The sequence below is a fragment of the Mirounga leonina genome, unplaced genomic scaffold, assembly GCF_011800145.1.
Source record: "Mirounga leonina isolate KUSES-001 unplaced genomic scaffold, KU_Mleo_1.0 Mir_165, whole genome shotgun sequence".
Classification (NCBI taxonomy): domain Eukaryota; kingdom Metazoa; phylum Chordata; class Mammalia; order Carnivora; family Phocidae; genus Mirounga; species Mirounga leonina.
Genome location: NW_023270415.1, coordinates 17,081,741 through 17,103,380, shown reverse-complemented (window position 1 = coordinate 17,103,380; position 21,640 = coordinate 17,081,741). Strand labels below are relative to the sequence as shown.

General features: G+C 38.7%; 1 protein-coding gene across 1 annotated transcript in view; it reads right to left on the bottom strand.

The window, feature by feature from the left end:
• Positions 1–21,640, bottom strand: part of MTFR1 (mitochondrial fission regulator 1) — a 65,488-nt gene that overhangs the window by 33,568 nt on the left and 10,280 nt on the right. Inside the window, exon 2 of the mRNA XM_035011246.1 lies at positions 3,097–3,239. Within this exon, the coding sequence (XP_034867137.1) occupies positions 3,097–3,162 (66 nt within the window). The 5' untranslated portion in view covers positions 3,163–3,239. The remainder of the gene's footprint in view (positions 1–3,096; positions 3,240–21,640) is intronic.

Here is a 21,640-nt window from a genome sequence, read left to right as displayed (position 1 = left end):
AGTACAAATTTAATTCTAAATAAATATATTTTTCTCAAGATAAGCTATTTCATACTAATGCAAGGGTCTTCATTCTGGGGTCCACATATCCCTGAAATTACATGCAAAATTCTGTGTTTATACGTATTTTTCTAGAAGTCCATACCATTAATCAAATTTCAAGGAGTCTAAGACACAACAAAATACAAATCCTTAACTCCAAGGGAACCAGGGGAAAATTCAAAGTGTGTGTTGGGGAGAGGGGGTAGAGACAGGAAGACGAAACTCTGTAACAATTTCAAAATCCCCAATTAAAGACAACACTTCCCTCAGTTCTCTTCTTCCTTACTCTAAACTCTTAGCCTCCAAAGCACAAAAGGAAAACAAAGTTACAATTCTTAAGTATTACTGGAAATATATTACTAATACAAATTAGATATTTACTCTGACCGTGGTTCTACCCATAAAACAAAGTGTTGTTTTACTGAACATACATAATTTAGGCAAAAGAACTGGATACAGTAAACCAATCAGTGATAGCTATTACAGTGGTGCTGATGTGTACAGTAAAATACAAAGAGCTAAGCATCAATAGTTGCTCTAATGGCAAAAAAAAACCCCTAATCTTAAAGCTGCACTTTTTCTTTTTAAGCAGATAAAACATGCAAAGGCAGTTTCTACTTGGAATACTTTCAAACATAGTATCAAGTTCATTATCAAAAAATGGGAAAATATGTATTTATTACTGAAAGGGAGCGAAGAAGTTTTATTTTCAGATGACCAAAAAGTAAAATCTTGGTAGACTATACCTTTTTACACTTAGGCAGCACACTAAGAGATCTTAGAAACTAAATAATTCCAAAGTATCAAATTGCTTTATGTTAAAAGAAAACTTATTTCTATATAGATTTTCAGTTAACTGATTGAAGTTGATGATTATATGAGGGTGCCTGGGTGACTCAGGCGGGTAAGTGTCTGCCTTCGGCTCAGATCATGATCTCAGGGTCTTGGGATATGGGATAGAGCCCTGTATCAGGCTCCCTGCTCAGTGGGGAGCCTGCTTCTCCCTCTCCCTCTGCCTGCTTCTCCCCTTGCTTGTGCTGTCAAATAAATAAAATCTTTGAAAAGGAAAAAAAAAAAAAGTTGATAATTATGTTCCATAAAAAAAAAAACAAAAAAAAACAAAAAATCTTTTTCAGTTGCTACTAATAGGAAGGGACTTAATTGTGATTACAATATAGGGAGTAAGTTAATGCTCCGTTACCTGGTCCATTTTTTGATAAAAGGCATGCATTTTACCACTCAAAATGAACAAACTTACTTAAATGAACAAGCTAAATAAAGTGTGTTATCTGTTCCTAAAACAAACTTCTGCACTTCAGTCTCAATCAGTATTAGTCACATTCGCCTGACTTGGGGTGGAGATGGGGTAGGAATGACAGAGCAAAACCATAGAAAATTAACCATTATTGAATGTAGCTATACTACGTACAAGCCACTGTACTAGGTGTTTCACAGCCATTTAATCCACAGGCTAACTCTGCAGTAGTTCTTCTTATCTATAATTTGTAGATGAAGAAAGTAACTGGCAAAGACCAATTTCAGACCCAGAGTTGTTTGAATCCAGGATCTACAATCTTTTCAATAAATTATACTTTTTTTTAAAAGATTTTATTTATTTATTTGACAGAGAGAGACAGTAAGGGAACACAAGCAGGGGGAGTGGGAGAGGGAGAAACAGGCTTCCCACCCAGGGAGCCCGATGCCGGGCTCAATCCCAAGACCCTGGGATCATGACCTGAGCCGAAGGCAGACACTTAATGACTGAGCCACCCATGCGCCCCTTTTTCAATTATTATGTTTTTTTAAAGTAATCTCTATGCCCAACCTGGGTCTCAAACTCATGACCCTGAGATCAAGAGTTGCATGCTCTTCTGACTGAGCCAGCCAGGTATCCCTCTCTTAAACTATATTTCTTACTAAAATTGGAAAGAAGTAAGAATCATAAATTGGAAAACTTGACATTTGGAGAATTATAAATAAAAGCTTCCCATTTTTCTGGAAGCAACAGAAATTATTTTACTGTCAGCACTAAAATGGTAACCTACTCTCTGTAGCCAAATGATGGTAAATAACAAATGAGAAAGGTGGTATAAGACGCACTAAGTGAAGTTCAAAACATAGGAAAATGTAATTGAAAAAGATGAAAATACTATTAACTTCAGAAACCATTTTCCAATTGCTTATCCTCAAGCTAATAATCTCAAAATTATGCAGCTATTAAAAAAAGGTAATTTTATTTGGTTCTTTGCTTTTTATCTCCAAGGAAAATAGATGTAACTCTGGGGGGTTGGGAGATTCAAAGTTTGACTTTCTCTTAACAAGACATGAAAAGACACAAAATAAAAACAAGAGTAAAACAGTACATTAAAAAGTATACCCATATTCAAAAAAAATACATGTATATATACATATACACCCATATTCTAATTATGTAACCTGCTGTATCTTTAATAAAATTGAATTCCACATTACTAATGCAAAATATTGAATGTGAAAATGAAAAACAAATATTCCACAAAACATGCCTGGCACAACTACTGCTCTTAATAACTTTACGCTGGATCTTTAAGAAAATTATGTTATCAGTAGAAAATACTTCAAATAATGGCAAGATCAGAACATCTTTGGCATAGAATATTATACCAATTTTTTCTTTATATCCATAGTTGTTATATTTTCAGAAAACATGACTTACCTTTTACCTTAAAAAGTTGTGTGATAAACCACGTTATAACAGCATTCAATAAGTTCTACAACATTCAGAGTTGTCAAGTGTTAGTCAAACATATTTTATCCAATGATTTCTATATATATTTCTTTCCTCACTACTAACAAATGCATTGCTTTTAACAGTCACATGAATACTGGTACATTTTCAATGTAACCCAAAATGTTACTCCCATACTTAGGATGCTAGGTAAAGATTCACTTCTGTGACTTAAATAAACATATTGAATTTAAAATGTTGGTCATGTATAGATTCATTTCACTTTCTCAGAAAAAATTCTTAAAACATACATGTCTGGACTTAAAAAATTAATTTGGAGCACTCACCGATTGCATGCTTACTCCAACCTGTTGAAAAACCATCCTAATTAGGCGCTTAATCCAGCCAAGCATTTAGATGGCAAAGTGTCTCCAAATTTGCATTTCAAGTACTTCAGGCATACATAGCAGCACATGGTCCAATAAGCACACTAAAATTTTAAAATGCAAATACTCAAATGAAATAATTGTTATTTAGAATCTTTACTGTCTGCAACATGTCTCACAAAGTCTAGTCTAAAACATTTTAAAACTTTGTGGGTACTTAAGAGAAAACAATTTTGCCTGTGATCAGTTTTGAATAAACTAACAGTACAGTATTTTTTTAACTATTTTTTTCCAGCCAGGGTTTTCGTTGGAAGCAATAAAAACCCACTGTGGCTAATTTAAGTAGAGAATGTTTTTATGAAAAGATATCTAGGTAACAATCTTAAAAGAACCTGATGTGTAGGCTAAGGAAAGACATTTAGGACTGGGGCAGAACTGGTCCTGGGAAGACACCACGGCAACTGCTATGCCACCCCTGACCCAAGAATCTGCCAGTTCCCACTTCTCTGCTTCACCGGCTCCTAAGTTGCTGTCCATACTGGTGGCATTTGCTTGGCCGAATCTACCTGCCTATAGTTACAAGCAGATTCTGCCTCCCGCCAAAAATCATAAAGGAATCCCAGAAATATGGTACAGCAATTTAGAAGCTAGAAGATCAAAAAAGACAAAAGTTCTTCCACAGTATTGGCACTATAACCCCTGCCTCTAACGTCCTTCCCCACCAACATACTACACATCTGATAGAATTAAACTATTAACTCATCATACAGCATAACCCAGTTTACTGGAAGTGTTGGTCTCCAATGAAACAAGGAGTTTGAACAAAACTGCCAATGTGCTGCTTCCTCATCAAGGCAGTCTTGATTAAAAACAAACAAAACTGCTAAACAAAAACAGTATACTTAGTAATATATTTGATTCACATTCTGATGCAAGTTCATCCCATTAAGGACCAGGAACACTCTATGGTCTACACTTTAAGAACTTCACGTACAACTGGGGGATGGGGAGATAAAGGGTGCCACAAATACATCAGACACTGGGTGAAACATGAGCTGAAAAGAGCCAAGTCCCAATGACAGATCAAAGTATGTAACAATTCCAAGCACTGGCAGGAATATATAATTTATTGATAACTGTGAAATGGTCATGACTAGAACTTCGGTGAGACAGACAGATACACTATAGTGTTACCAACATCTGTTATTGCTTGTAAGAATGTATACTCTGAGAGTTAACGGGAAGAAAAATAGCAAAGGTCCAAAAATAATGTCAAAGCTGGAAATGATGGACAAAAAAACTAGTTGGGGGAAAAAAGGATGGTTTTATGTAGGATTTGAAAACCTATCACTTTTTTTAAAACTGTGATGTAACTTACCCAGAAATGTATATCAATTTTACCTGTTCAGCTTGATGAATTTTATATATGTATAGACCTGGGTAACCACCACCCAAATCAAGACATAAAACATTACCAAAACCCCAAAGTCTCCCTATCGAACTATTATTCTAACTTTTACAAGCATTTATTAGTTTTGCCCACTGTATATACTCTTTTGTGTTTGACTTCTTTCACTTTAACAATGTCTGAAATTAATCCACACCGTTTGTAAATCATAGTTCTTTATCGTTGCTGTGTAGTAGTAATTCACCGTATTACTATACCACAATTTACTTACCCAATTTACTGTTCATGAACATTTAGGTTGTTTCCATCTTTTATCTATTACAAATAAAATTGCTAAAATAATTCTTGTACATAGCATAGTAATGTACACATAACAACTCATTTCTCTTGAGTATATGCCCAGGAGTAAAACTGCTAGATTACACGATATAGACAGTTCCCAACTTACAAATGGCTCAACTTATGATTTTTTGACTTTACAATGGTGTGAAAGCAAATACACATTCAGTAGAAACCATACTTCAAATTTTGAATTTTGATCTTTTCCTAGGCTTTTGATATGTGGTAGCTACTCGCACGTGATGCTCGGCAGCATCAGTGACTGCAGCTTCCGGTCAGCCACATGATCATGAGGGTAAACAACTGATACTTATAACTATTCTGTACCCATACAGCCATTCTGTTTTTCACTTCTAGAACAGAATTCAACACGTTATAGTAGATTCAACACTTTACTATAAAATAGGCTTTGTGTTAGATGATCTTGCCCAACTGTAGGCTAATGTGTTCTGAGCACATTTAAGATAGGCTAGGCTAAGATGTTCAGTAAATTAAGTTTATTAAGGGAATTTTAGACTTACAATATCTTCAATTTACAATGAGTTTATTGGGACATAGCTCTATCATCAGCCCAGGAAGATCTGTACAGATAGATATATAGCTATATCTTTAATAGAAACTAACATCTTTCTGAAGCTTTTGTACCAATTACACTCTTGTAAGCAAGTCAATGAAAGAGATCCAGTTGTTCTACAATCTCTGTCAATACTAGGTGTTATCAGTCTTTTAAATTTTAGCCATTCTAGGGGCGCCTGGGTGGCTCAGATGGTTAAGCGTCTGCCTTCGGCTCAGGTCACGATCCCAGGGTCCTGGGATCGAGTCCCACATCGGGCTCCCTGCTCCTTGGGAGCCTGCTTCTCCCTCTGCCTCCCTCTCTCTCTCTCATGAATAAATAAATATTAAAAAAAAAAAAAATTTTAGCCATTCTAGTGGGTTCTTTACATATTTGGGGGGGGCATTTGGGTATCTTGTCCAAAGTGCCTTTTGCTTATTTTTTAAATGGACAGCTTTTTTTAAAATATTTTAAAATTATTTTTGACAGCAGGGCGCCTGAGTGGCTCAGTCGGTTGGACGTCAGACTCTTGATTTCGGCTCAGGTCATGATCTAAGGGTTGTGAGATAGAGTCCTGCATAGGGGTTCTTGCTGGGTGTGGAACCTGCTTGGGATTCTCTCTCTCCCTCTGCCCTCCCCCCCGCCGCTCACGCTCACGCTCACACTCACACTCTCTCTAAAAAAATGTATAATATATAAATATAAAATTATTTTCTGCAATCTGACCTAAAGACTGGAGAGCACAGGCTTAGATAAAGGAGATGAAATCTAAGAGTGAATGACTAAGAAGCCAGGATAGAAACTTCAGGAAATACTTGAGGAACTAGCAGGAAAAAAAAAAAAAGCCCCTGGGGAAAAAGACCAAAGGGTAGCAGAAAAATAATGATCATCAAAGAAAAAAAAAAGGAACTTTCAAGAAAGGAAATGGTCCTTGTTAAACAGAAAAACACAGAAAAGAGGTCACATAGTCAGGTGGTAGCCTCCTACTGCCAACCTCTCCTCCAAGCTTCTCCACTGTGCTCTCTAAAACCTTCCTTAAAGGTTAAATGTCCCCTCCCTTCCTGAACTGAAACTGGGCTCTCCCTTTACAATGCTGCCTCAAAGCCTTCTCAAAGGGTTCCTGCTTGCTTATTCTCTGACACTTTCTATCAAAGCTGTTCCAATCAGTCACTTCTCTAACCTCTTTTTCTAAGATTTTATTTATTTGAGAGAGAGAGCACATGAGAGGGAGGAGGGTCAGAGGGAGAAGCAGACTCCCTGCTGAGCAGGGAGCCCGATGTGGGACTCGATCCCGGGACTCCAGGATCATGACCTGAGCCGAAGGCAGTCGCTTAACCAACTGAGCCACCCAGGCGCCCCTCTCTAACCTCTTTTAAAAACTCTTTCTCAAAGGCAAAACTAAAGGGACAAAAAAAAAAAAACAAAAAAAAAAACAGATCAGTGGTCACCAGGGGCTAAGGTGGAAGGAAAAGTTAATTAACAAAGGAGCACAAGGGAAGTTTTGGGAACTGTTGTGGTGGTGGTGTCATGACTATTATCATCGAAGAAATGTTTGCCAAACAGAGTGAATTTTGCTGTACACAAATTAATCCCTCATTTAAAAAAAAAAAAAAAAAACCCTTGCCTGGGGCGCCTGGGTGGCTCAGTCGTTAAGCGTCTGCCTTCGGCTCAGGTCATGATCTCTGGGTCCTGGGATCGAGCCCCGCATTGGGCTCCCTGCTCAGCGGGGAGTCTGCTTCTCCCTCTCTCTCTGACTCTCCCCACTGCTCCTACTCTCTCTCTCTCTCTCTCTGTCTCAAATGAATAAAAAAAACCACAAAAAACCCTTTCCTTTGGAAGCATAGCTTTACCTACCATCCTCTGCTGCTTATAAGGGTTGACTCAAGGACACTTAAGTCATTCTCTATCATGTAGCTATGACTCTTAACAAAGTCGTCTTCTCTATTCCACGTCCTTCCCTAAATTGAATTCCGTGTTTTGGCCCCATTAGCACTAGTAAATCATAAATATTTCATATTTACCAGTGTTAGATGATTCACAGAAATGATGCATCCAACAGAGTACTGTGTAAGTCCATTCATATAAAGATCCAAAATGGGTAAAATTAAAAGTAAGCTAACCATAGATTAGGGATTTTTTTTTTCCAAGTTTTGTTTTGTTTTACTGTTGGAGATAGGGGTACTGACTGGTAGGAGGCCTGAGAAGGATTTCTGAGGATGCTGGCAATACTCTATCTCTAACATAGAGAGACACTTAGGTGTGTTTATTCTATGAAACTGCAGAAGAGTTGACAATTTTGACTCAATTTTTAGCCCTCCATCTTGTTCATGTCCACTTGCTCAATAACCTGTCTTGCGGTTACGTGTTCCTGGCCCCTTGGAGATTAATATACATACCTTAGAAATACCCGCCAAGGAGGCTTGCTTTGGCCCCCCATGAGTCTGTTAGAGATAAGTATTTCCTTCTCCTGAAGCACTGATGGCACCGCAAGGTTAGCTGTCAATTAAGTGCCTGTAAGCCTTCTGATCTCACTATAATACCCTCCTGCGTGTACGCTCATTCTATAACATCTAGACTAAGATCTGGACTTTTCAGAGAATAGCTGCACAGATGTCCAGATTGTCGTCCAACCAATCCTGTCAGTAAGTTACCCTGAATAAAACCCTGTGTAAACTGTATGGAGTTGCCTTCTGTGTTTTTCAGTCCTAAGTGCCTTCTCAGTTTGGAGGATACTTTACAGTCCTTCCCTTCACCTTCCAATAGAAACTTATCAAGATGTACCTTTACATATTTTTCTTACTGTAAGTTATGCTTCAAATAAAAGCTTTAAAAACACACATAGCCTTTGACCAAGTTATGCAACTTTGAGGAATTTCTCTCACAGAAATAAAAGATTATACATAAAAATACATGTATAAAGATATTGTCTACTTTTTCTACTCACAAAATTGGGATCAACTTTAAATGTCTGTCAATAAAACTGTTAATTACTATTAGGAAATATTATGCATCGAGGTGCCTGGGTGGCTCAGTCGTTAAGCATCTGCCTTCAGCTCAAGTCATGATCCCAGGGTCCTGGGATGGAGCCCCATGTCGGGCTCTCTGCTTAGTGGGAAGCCTGCTTCTCCCTCTCCCACTCCCCTGCTTGTGTTCCCTCTCTTGCTGTCTCTCTCTGTCAAATAAATAAAATCTTAAAAAAAAGAAAAAGAAAAAGAAAAAATTATGCTTCTATTAAGTGACAGACCAGATGGTAATTACACCTGTGGTGAGCACAGCACAATGTATAAAGTTGTTGAATCATTTTGTTGTATACCTGAAATTAATGTAACATTGTGTGTCAACTATTCTCAAATTTTTTAAAAAGTTATAGTCTATGTAATGACTTGACAGCATATACATGATACAGGAAGAATATGTTAATTATGATTTCATTTCTGTAAAAAACAAAAATCCTCAAGTTTTTTATTTACAGAAAGATACACATCAAACTCTTAAAACTGGCAAGAGAGGGTAGAAGTGAACTTTTCTTCGTATAGTTTGCTTTTCATTTAAAAACAAATTCTAGACGTTAAAAAAAAAAAAAAAACCAAATACCTCACCTTCTAGCTTTCCCTCACATACTCCTCTGCCCTACTTTGTCTGTATTGAGCCCTTAGGTCTCTTCTCGCCTGCAATTTTCATCAACCTAATCAATCCCTTCTTACCTTCACTTTCTTCTACCCCATGCAGCCAAAAATCACTGGAACCACTCTTTTGTCAGTACTTTCAACCCCTTGTTCTACAGTTCTATTTCTTCTACAAGCCAGAACTTGATTAATCCAGCAGGCTACATTTTCTAGAATTGGGCTGTAGAAAAATTAAGCCTCACATTTTGATGCTGCTACAAATATTCTACCTCTGATCTCAAATGGGCCCTCACTGCTATCTCGCATCCTAGGAAAATATTTTCTTACTCTTGCCCCTCTTCCATTCTCCAAGAAGCTTTTTCAAGCATTCTCCATGCTACCCAAATCTCTCCAACCCTTCCTCCATCATTTTGCAGCAGATGACCAAGCATACTACTTCAAATAACAGAGAAGTCATCTGACAGGAACTCCCTCAAGATCCTGCCACTCCACATGCCATACACTTACCTACACACCTATTCTGTCCCCCATTCTCTCCTGTCCCTCCTTCCAACCAAGTGCTCAGGATTATACCCCCTCAACTCACAGGTGTCATTATATCAGCTCCACTCTGCATACATAAATTCTCTTTCTTGTCCCATGTCAACTTCAGTCACATGCCAACTTCTGGTTTCTCCCATCTGCTCTCAAGCCAAAGAAATCCAGAACCCAAGTCCCTAATTTTCCTCTTAAATCTGCTGCTCATGTGTTCCCTACCTCAGAAAATGGCACCCATATTGTCAGTTATTCCTTCTTTCTCTTTCATTCTCTACAATTGAGCCTATGTTTCCTCCAAAATATATCAGATTCCATTTCCACTGCTATTCTATTCCAATCCATTACAGCTATTCTAAGCCTGTACTATCATAATCACCCCCCACAAATTTTGCTCTCCCCTTTCTATCCATTCTCAGTACCAAAATAAGTCCTTTATGATCTGGTCTCTGTACTTTCCTAACCTCTGTATCTTTCACACCCTACTCTTTAATCCAGTCATACAGACAATTCTAGAAATTAAACAGGTTCTCTGGACTTTTCTTTTATACAGTATTCTACCTCTCTACAGCACCTCTATATCAAGCTAGCTCCTATGCATCCTTTATTTCAGCTTAGCTATTACCTCCTCCAAGAGGTTTTTCCTGATCATCCAGGATTAGGGCCCTCCTGTATATATTCTCCTAAACTGCACATTACAACAATGTACCTATACTGCTTATCTTCTCCACAGCACTAAATCTTAAGAACAAAACTCTTATTCATCACAGTGACCCCAGCCCTTAGCACAGTATTTGGAATATAACAGTTGCTAAATTAATATTAGAATATTAAATGAAGGGCATCTAAGCCCTAAGCCAGTGCCTTTTCGACACTATCTCAATTGTAAACAGATATCTGAGAAGAATTTATTTATAAATGAACTACATAATTTCAAACAAACTATCCTCCCATGAGGTCAAACGACAAAATATGAAAATCATCTATTTGAAAGCATCAGAGAACTCTCAACGCAGAGAAGTATAGCCAGGCCAAGAGATGTTTCCTTGAAAAGAAACAAAAAGGACTGACCTCTAATGAGATTTACTGAGGAAAAAGAGAAGACACTTATAACCAGTATTAGGAATGAAATAGGGGACAACACTACAGATCACAGAGGCATTAAGAAAATAATAGAAGGGGGGCACGTGGCTGGCTCAGTCAGTCAAAGGATGTGACTCTTGATCTTGGGGTTGTAAGTTCAAGCCCCATGTTGGGTATAGAGATTACTTAAAAATAAAATCATTAAAAAAAAAAGAAAAGAATAAAAGGCAAAACAAAGCTATAGTGCAAGAAGTTACAATGGTGGTTACCTATGGATGGGAGCGAATAATACTTGGAAGAGAGCATAAAGGAGCTTCCTAGAGTGCGAACAACTTTCTATTTCTTAATGTGGGTGGTGATTACATGGATGTTTGGTTTGTGATAACTTACTGAGTTATACATCCATGTTTGTTACATTTTTTATGCGTCATACTTCAAAATAAAAAAGGCTTAAAAAAAGATGGCTAAGAATCAGATTGCATTTTGTTTTCTAGGTTCTGTACGAATACATATATAATTTAACTTCAAGAATTTTATGATGGTGGGGGCGCCTGGGTGGCTCAGTCGTTAAGTGTCTGCCTTCGGCTCAGGTCATGATCCCAGCGTCCTGGGATCGAGCCCCGAGCATTGGGCTCCCTGCTCAGCGGGAAGCGTGCTCCTCCCTCTGCCCACTCCCCCTGCTTTTGTTCCCTCTCTGGCTGTCTTTCTTTCTGTCAAATAAATAAAAATCTTTTTAAAAAAGAAAAAAAAGAATTTTATGATGATGGTGTAAGTTTGTGGTCTACTCTACTTTGACGCAGACTATAAGAAATAGCAAATTATTTGGGGGAGGGGAAACAGGTAGTTGACAGGGCCGAAGAGAAAATAAAGACTAAATGAAAACAGATAAAACCCTGAAAACAAACTTTCTCTTCCCTCCACAAATACTATGAAAATATACAATAGTGTATAGAGTTAAACCAATTAACATTTACAGTAATCAAATCAAAGATGACACAAAATAACATTGCTTTCAACAAATGCAGCATATGTTTTTGGGATAGTTCTAATAAAAATAGCTTATGAGCAGTAAATAGTTTCACAGTAACCCTGTTAGCAGTAATAACAAAGTTGTCATTAAATTTAAAATGCCAAAAACTGGGGCACCTGGGTGGCTCAGGCAGTTAAGTGCCTGCCTTTGGGTCAGGTCATGATCCCAGGGTACTGAGATCGAGCCCCACATCAAGCCCCACATCGGGCTCTCTGCTCAGCAGGGAGCCTGCTTCTCTCTCTCCCTCTGCTGCTCCACCTTGCTTGTGTTCTTTCTCTCTGTCAAGTAAATAAAATCTTTAAAAAAATAAAAAATAAAAATATAAAATAAAATGCCAAAAACTTTAAAAGCCACAACAGTACCCTGGAGCTATTTTTATAAGGTCTTTGGGAACTATTCAAGGAAATGGCCATTTAATTATCTTTACAATAGGAGAGAAGAGAATGACCATTTTATAGTGGGAGTGGAGGGCGTCTAAAAGGATTAATAGAATATTCTTATTCACTTGACTGATTTATCAGAGTAAGGTTTCCTGTTCTCAGAATACTAAAAGATTAGATAAACCTACCAATGTATCCCAAATGACAATCTACATTCTAGTGCCAAACAACAATGCAAAAGAAAAATAAGGGCCATGAAATAAAAAACAAAAACCTATTCAATTTAAAGTCACTGTCCTGGGCGCCTGGGTGGCTCAGTTGGTTAAGCGACTGCCTTCGGCTCAGGTCATGATCCTGGAGTCCCTGGATCGAGTCCCGCATCGGGCTCCCTGCTCGGCAGGGAGTCTGCTTCTCCCTCTGACCCTCCCCCCTCTCATGTATTCCCTCTCTCTCATTCTCTCTCTCTCAAATAAAAATAAATAAAATCTTTAAAAAATAAATAAATAAATAAAGTCACTGTCCTTTATTTTGAGAATATATCCGTCTTACATTTTGATGTAAAAGTACTTTTCTTTTAGGATATGGGGACAGTAGATGGATGTTACGTGAGGTTTTAAAAATGTCTTTACTTGTAACAATGAAAAGTTGTCAATCCTATGTCAACACCCTGCCCCACTTTCTGAAAATTAAAACCTAAAATTCGGGGCGCCTGGGTGGCTCAGTCATTAAGCATCTGCCTTCGGCTCAGGTCATGATCCCGGGGTCCTGGAATCGAGCCCCACATCGGGCTCCCTGCTCAGCGGGAAGCCTGCTTCTCCCTCTCCCACTCCCCCTGCTTGTGTTCCCTCTCTGTGTGTCTCTCTCTCAAATAAATAAATGAAATCTTAAAAAAAAAAAAAGAAAACTTTAAAACAAAAAACAAAAAAAACCTTAAAATTCAAATCTAGTGACCACTGGTATACTTCAGTCTGGTTGAGACTTTAAGTCAGACCACTTTACCACATTATAAGACAATGATATATAGTATTTGACCCATTGGTACAGTTTATTGGCAATTATTTAGAATTAATATTCTATAATGTTCATGCAAAATTAAGTACAGGGCTATATTCCCAGCACCTAGCACAAAATCTAACATATAATAAGTCTCACTTTTTTCAGTCCACAAATTAATAAATCTCATGACCTATACTGTATCTCTTAACCACCAAAAAAATCCTTATATTAAAAAGTCTAATAACACAAACTAATTAAAACATGATGAAAATTCTTTCAAGTAAATGGGTTTTACATATGAAATTACATTTCTGATGGACATTTTCTGTAACATTTTTAGAGGTCACCTTCTCTCTCGGAGTGATAAGAGGTCAGAGGTAGTCTTGTATTTCCATTTGAACTAAGAGTATACCATTTTCATGTGAGGATCTCTGAAATGTAACCCTACAATGAATGACATATTAAATATATTCTTGAAGTATTTTTATTTTAAGCATTCCCATGCAAATGAACTAAGTACTGTGGTATCAATTTTAAAACAATCTTTTGAAAAGACTGTTCAAATATCTTAAGTGATCCTGAACATCAGTAGAAACACACACACACACACACTACTTGGAACTCAGTAATATTTATCACTAAAAGTGCTGTCCTTGGGCCCACCAAAGTGATGAAAATTCACTATAAAGGTAATTTTGGTAAGTTGTGTAATAATTACCGTCCCCTACATATTATGTGTATAAAAAAATTTCCTTAGTGGCAAAATGTAGTAAATTACACCTTTGTAAAATAAAGATTTTTTTTTTTTGGTGGCTCAGTCTAGGTGTCTTCGGCTCAGGTCCTGGGATAAAATAAAGATTTTTTAAAAGCTGAAAGGTATTTACTGAGCATTAGTGTAAAAAGAGAAAATTCAGAAGCAAACTAAATGTCCACCAATAGAAAAATAGTTAAAACAAATTCAATATATCCATTCTAAGTTTATGGCTATAAAAACAAAAAGTTATACACAAAAAGTTTTGGGGCACCTGGGTGGCTCAGTTGGCTGAGCCTTTGGTCCAGGTCATGATCCTAGGGTCCTGGGATGGAGCCCCGCGGCGGGCGCCCTGCCCAGTGGGGAATGTTCTCTGCCCCCTCCCTGCTTGTGCTCTCTCTCAAATACAGAAATGAAATCTTAAAAAAAAAAAAGTTTTCATAGTAAGATACATGAAAAAAGTTGCAACCTAACATATATATATATGTGATTCCATTTTTATGTGTGTGTGATTCCGTTTTTAAAAAAATAAAACAAAGCACAGAGGGGTGCCTGGCTGGATCTGTCAGTAGAGTATGTGACTCTTGATCTCGGGGTTGTAGGTTCCAGCCCCATAGTGGGTATAGTCATTACTTAAAAATAAAATCTTAAAAAAAAACAAAAACATAGAAATAGTGGCCAAATAGATAATAGTTTAAGTCAACTAACTTTTAAAAAAATAATTTAACTTTGGCCCAAACCATAATGTCTATGTAACCATTGCTTTTTATTTCAGGACATTTTTCCCAATTCACTTTAAAAACTTAACCATAGGTAGCACTCCCTACCGGAGCCCAAAAAGATTGGGATAAAGAGATATCTCGCCTAAAATAAAAGTTGATTCCAGTTCCACCTAAAATCATTTCTCTAGGAAAGCACCTACTACATTGCCAGTACACATTATATATAAAATCAATACTTACTAGCATATAAGAATTCCATTTCAAAAAGTCACTAATCAAATTTCTTGCAGGTTAAAAAAAAATCTTGTCGTGTTTTACATATTAATATATGTCTATGTTAAAGAATGTATCACGATGCATTTTTTTAGTCATAGAGACTTAATTTAACTTTCCTATTTAAGTTCACATTTTAATCCACCACTAACTCACCAGTTGTAAAAATTAATGAAAAATTAAAACCAGTTGTATAAACTAATCTGGTAAATGGTAACAAATGTTTATACAATTTATTTTTAATAATGAGTTGCAGATTGGCTAGCACTGCAGGATCATAAATTAAGGGATTGTTTCAGAAGTGACACATGCTGGTCCCTGAAACTAGAGCCCTGAGTATTCTTCCAGCTGACACAAATATTTCATTTTATTATCCATTCTGCAGCATTTAAGTAATTAAGAAACCAATCTGCAACTTTTATGTAACAAATGATTACTATCCCTAATGAATATAAAGTGCTTGCAAATCAAGAAGTAAAAGATCAGAAGCCCAAGAGAAAAACAGAATAAGACATAAGCAGGCATTTTATGTGGAAATACAAATGGACAATAAACATGAAAAAATGTTTAATGATCTCACCAGTAATCAAATAAATGTTAATAAAACTGTCATCTCTTTTTCCCTCTCAACTTGGCAAAGATAAAGAAGGGGACAACCCAGGGCACCTGGGTGGCTCAGTTGGTTAAGTGCCTCTCAATTTAGGCTCAGGTCGTGATCTCAGGGTCCTGAGACTGAACACCATGCCAAGCTGCATGCTCGGAAAGAAATCCGCTTGAGATTCTCTCTTTCTCCCCATCTACCCCTCCCCTCGCACGTGCTTTCTCTCTAAAATAAATAAAAATAAATTTAAAAAGGGGGGGAAATGGGGCACCTGGGTGGCTCAGTCGGTTAAGCATATGCCTTCAGCTCAGGTCATGATCCCGGAGTCCTGAGATCGAGCCCCACGTTGGGCTCTCTGCTCAGCAAGAAGCCTGCCACTCCCCCTGCTTCTGCTCTTTCTCTGTCAAATAAAATCTTTTTTAAAAAGGGGGGGGGGGTCAGGGGCACCTGGGTGGCTCAGTTGGTTAAGAGTCTGCCTTTAGCTCAGGTCATGATCCCAGGGTCCTGGGATTGAGCCCCACATCAGACTCCTTGCTCAGTGGGGAGCCTGCTTCCCCCTCTGCCTGCCACTCCCCCTGCTTGTGCTCTCTCTTGCTCTAATAAATAAATAAAATCTTAAAAAAAAAAAAAAGAAACTATATTTAAGAAAAAGCGGGGGGACAACCCAGTATTAGTACAGGCATGGCCCAGTATTTCTGACAGGCATCCTGGCACTATGTACAAACTAGCAATTTCACCTCTAGAAATTTGCCCCACAGAAAAAAATCTGACACTGACAAAAATCTGAATAGAAAAGCTGTCCTCTTAAGTATTATAATAGTTTAGGGGCACCTGGGTGGCTCAGTCGTTAAGCGTCTGCCTTTGGCTCAGGTCATGATCCCAGCGTCCTGGGATCGAGCCCCGCATGGGGCTCCCTGCTCCGCGGGAAGCCTGCTTCTCCCTCTCCCACTCCCTCTGCTTGTGTTCCCTCTCTCGCTGTGTGTCTCTCTCTGTCACATAAATAAATAAAATCTTAAAAAAAAAAGTATTATAATAGTTTAAAAAACTGGAAAAGAAACCAAAACGTCTAACAAAAGAGACTTGTTTATCACAAGGGTACTTTATGCATACCTTGGAAGACTAAGCAGACATTAAAAAGATGGATTTTAAGTCCTGTGAGCTGGACTCTGGCAATAGGAGGCTCCTTATCCTATCCCGTCCTAGGAATATGCATTTCAATTGCCTTCCCGCCTCCCAGAAGTTGCCCTAAAGACAAAGCCTTGTGATAGTGATGTGATATTGAGACCATCTAGGGATTATATATGACTGAACCCAGCTGAGGCCCCTATATGAAATTTTCAAGATTTGGCAGGCAGGTGTGGAAATCTACTGTCTTGTAGCTTCTCAAGACAAGCCTAGTAAATTCCCTTGCTCATTAAACCTACTACCTACAAATCTGGAGGGCTTGCCTGTTTCTTCAGTCTCTCCCTGCCCTCCAAGTACCGTGGCTGGTTTCAGATTACAGCCAGGAAGTTCCCAAGGAGCTTGTGAACCAAGAGCCACAAAATAGTTCATTTAAATTTATTTCCAACTCCTTTCAAATGTAAAAACCACTCTTAACTCACACACAAAAACAGACCTCAGGCCAGCATAGGCTATTGGGCCACAGTTGGCCAACCTCTTGCCTAGGACTTATATTAAAACATCATCAGTGGTTTATCCTTAAATAGTGGGATTACAGTGACATTTTATGTTTATCTAAACTGTGTAATGTGTATCAATGGTACATAACATACAAAAGAATGGTTGACTAGCTGACAGTTGTTAACATTTCAAAGAGTAGCGATACAGTAATAATATTCATCATGAAAACTGCCCAAGGAGGAGGAAGATCAAGATGGCAAAGTAGGAGGACCCAGAGTTTACCTCCTCCCATAGACACACCCTGGCTACAAGGAATACAGAGCAACTCTCTTGGAAAACAACCTAAAGACTAGAACAGCTCTTCCACAGCTAAAGATATAAAGAAAAAGCAACACAGAGAAGGGTAGGAATGGCACAGATGTGGTCTTCTCAGGAACCACACCCCTATCATGGTGACCCACAGGCAGCAGATACAGCACAGGTGCAAAGGTAATCCCTGAGAAGCAAAGAGTTCAAGCCACATATCAGGCAGCCCTGCCCTAGGAACCTGCACCATGTAGATGGGTCCCATAACATCTGGCTTTGAAAATCACCAGGCTTAACTCCAGGAGAGATGGAGGTCTACAGGAAACTCAGACCCTGCTCTTAAAGGGCCTAAGCACCAACTCACTCACTCCAAGCCACAGTACAGAGACAACAGTTTGAAAAGCACCTGGGCTACTCATCACACATGGAAGACATTTACTGAATAATTTTAGGGCATGTGCCAAGCAGCAGGGATCCATAGGAACTTTCTCTGGGAACTAGTAGGGCCACTTTTGACATTCTCCATCAAACCTGCTAGCACCACCCAGGAGTTCTGCAGACCTACCCCCATCCTACCTACCCACTTCTCCAAAGCAGCTCCTTCCCAGCTGTGCCAAGCAGACCGTCTCAGTCAGCACCAGCACCGCTCCCCCGAAGCAGGTCCAGCCCTACTCCACATAGTGTGCAGTTTTAACCAGAACCAGGGACTCCCCAAAGTAGTTCCCACCCTCACCCTGCAATACCCAGTAAGATATTTCAGCCCAGATCGGCACCCTGCCAAAGCAACTCCTGCCCTGGAGGGCACTAGACACCCCAACCAGTGTGCTCACAGCAGCTATGATGCAGCTCCAACAGAAAGATGCACATAGCCCACACAAAGGACGCCCTGGAGCGTCTGCCTTTGGCTCAGGTCGTGATCCCAGGGTCCTAGGATTGAACCCCGCATCAGGCTCCGTGCTCCGTGGGAAGCCTGCTTCTCCCTCTCCTACTCCCCCTGCTTGTGTTCCCTCTCTCGCTGTGTCTCTCTCTGTCAAATAAATAAAAATAGAGACACAGCGAGAGAGGGAACACAAGCAGGGGGAGAGGGAGAAGCAGACTCCCCAAGGAGCAGGGAGCCTGACACGGTGCTTAATCCCAGGACTGTGGGATCATGACCTGAGCTGAAGGCAGATGCTTAACAACTGAGCCACCCAGGCCCCCCTTAGTTTTATTTTTGTATATATATCTTTCTTTACAATTTTAGAATGCAGCTTCTTCTAATAGCCCAAAATACACACAAAATCTAGTGTATCACTCCTCACCTGATTATATATATATATACACACATGTGTGTATATATATATGTGTGTGTGTGTATATATATATATACACACAATTTTTATTTTTTTTCAGTTTCAGGTCTCTTCTGATTTGTTTACTGTATATTTCTCTGGGGTCCCTGTTGCCATTTTCATATTTAGATCTCTCGTTAATCTACTCTTTGCTGGACAGAATGACAAGATGGAAAAATTCTCAAAAAAGAGAACAAGAGGCAGTACTGACTGCCAGGAACCCAATCAGTATTGATATAAGTATGATGTTGGAACCAGAGTTAGAATAACGATTATAAAAACACAAGCTGGACTTGAAAAAAAAAAACATAGAAAACACTAGAGGATCCCTTTCTGGAGAAATAAAAGAACTAAACCTATCAAGTCGAAATAAAAAATGCTAACGGGATGCAATAAAAAATGGAGGCTGTAACTGCTAGGATAAATGAAGCAGAAGAAAGAATTGGTGATATAGAAGACAAAATGATGACGAATAAAGAAACTGCAGAAAAGAGAGATAAACAACTACTGGATCATGAGGGGAGAATTCAAGAGATGAGTGACACCATTAAGCAAAACAATATTAGAATAATGGGGATCCTAGAAGAATAGGAAAGAGAGAGGCGCAGAAAGTATATTGGAGCAAATTATAGCAGAGAAGTTCCCTTATCAGGGGAATGAAACGGCATTCAATTCTAGGAGGCACAGAGAGCCCCCTTCAAAATCAACAAATAGGTCAACACCTCGACATATAATAGTGAGACTTGCAAATCTCAGAGACAAAGAAAACCCTGAAACTAGCTCAGGACAAGAGATCTGTAACCTACAAGAGTAGAACATTAGATTGGCAGCAGACTTATCCACAGAGACCTGGCAGGCCAGAAAGGACTGGCATGACATATTCAGGGTGCTAAATGAGAAAAATATTCAGCCAAGAATACTTTATCCAGCAAGGCTGTCATTCAAAAACAGAAGGAGAGATAAAAAGCTTCCAGGACAAACTTAAAGAATGTGTGATCACTAAACCAGCCCTGCAAGAAACATTAAAGGGGATCCTTTAAGCAAAGAGAGCTCAAAAGTAACATAGACCAGAAAGGAACAGAGACCAAATACAGCAACAGTGACTTTGCAGGTAATACAATGGCACTAAATTCCTATCTTTCAATAGTTACTCTGAATGTAAGTGGGCCAAATGCCCCAATCAGAAGACACAGGGTATCAGACTGGATAAAAAAGCAAGACCCATCAGTATTCTATCTGCAAGAGACTCATTTTAGACCCAAAGACACCACCAGATTGAAAGTGAAGGGGTGGAAAACCATTTGTCATGCTAATGGACACTGAAAGAAAGCTGGGGTCACAATCCTTATATAAGACAAAATAGATTTTAAACCAAAGACTGTAATAAGAGATGAAGAACGACACTATATCATAATTAAAGGGTCTATCCAACAAGATCTAACAACTGTAAATATTTATGCCCCTAACATGGGAGCAGCCAATTATATAAGCAATTAATAACAAAATTAAAGAAACACATTGATAATAATACAACAGTAGTAGGGGACTTTAACACTCCACTCACTGCAACGGACAGATCATCTAAACAGAAGATGAACAAGGGTTGAATGACACACTGGATGAGATGGAATTCACAGGTATATTCAGAGCATTCCATCCTAAAGCAACAGAATACACATTCTTCTGGAGTCCACATGGAACATTCTCCAGAATAGACCACATACAGGGTCATAAATCAGGTCTCAACTAGTACCAAAAGACTGGGATCATTCCCTGCTTATTTTCAGACCACAATGCTTTTAAACTTGAACTCAATCACAAGAGGAAATTTGGAAAGAACTCAAATACATGGAGGTTAAAGAGCATCCTACTAAAGCATGAATGGGTCAACCAGGGAATTAAAGAAGAATTTTAAAAACCTCTTGGAAACTAATGAAAATGAAAACACAACTGTTCAAAACCTTTGAGATACAGCAAAGGCAGTCTTAAGAGGGAAGTATATAGCAATACAAACCTTTCTAAAGAAACAAGAAAGGTCTCAAATACACAAGACCTTACACCTAAAGGAGCTTGAGAAAGAACAGCAAATAAAGCCTAAACCCAGGAGAAAAGAATGAATAAAGATTAGAACAGCAATCAATGAAACAGAAAACAAAAGTAGAACAGATCAAGGAAACTAGAAGCTAGTTCCTTGAAAGAATTAGTAAGATCGATAAACCTCTGGCCAGACTTATCAAAATGAAAAGAGAAAGGACCCAAATAAAATCACGAATGAAAGAGAGATCACAACCAACACTGAAGAAATACAAACAAGTATAAGAACGTATTATGAGGGGCGCCTGGGTGGCTCAGTCGGTTAAGCATCTGCCTTTGGCTCAGGTCATGATCCCAGGGTCCTGGGATCCAGCCCCACGTTGGCCTCCCTGCTCAGCAAGAGCCTGCTTCTCCCTCTCCTCCCGGCCTGTGCTCTCTCTCGCCATCTCTGTCACTATCTGTCTGTCTGTCTCTCAAATAGATAAATAAATAAAATCTTAAAAAAAAAAAAAAAAAAAAAAACGTATTATGAGCAACTATATGCCAACAAATTCAGCAATCTGGAAGAAATGGATGCATTCCTAGAGACATATAAACTACCAGAACTGAAACGAGAAGTAGAAAACCTGAACAGACCCATAACCAGGAAGGAAATGGAAGCAGTTATCAAAAATCTCCCAACAAACAAGAGTCCAGGGCCAGACGGCTTCCCAGGAGAACTCTACAAAACACTTAAAAAATTAATACCTATTCTTCTGAAGCCGTTTCAAAAAACGGAAATGGAAGGAAAACTTCCAAACTCGTTCTATAAAGCCAGCAATACCTTGATCCCAAAACCAGACAAAGACCTCACCAAAAGGAGACTTACAAACCAATATCCATGATTAACATGGATGCCAAAATTCTCACCAAAAT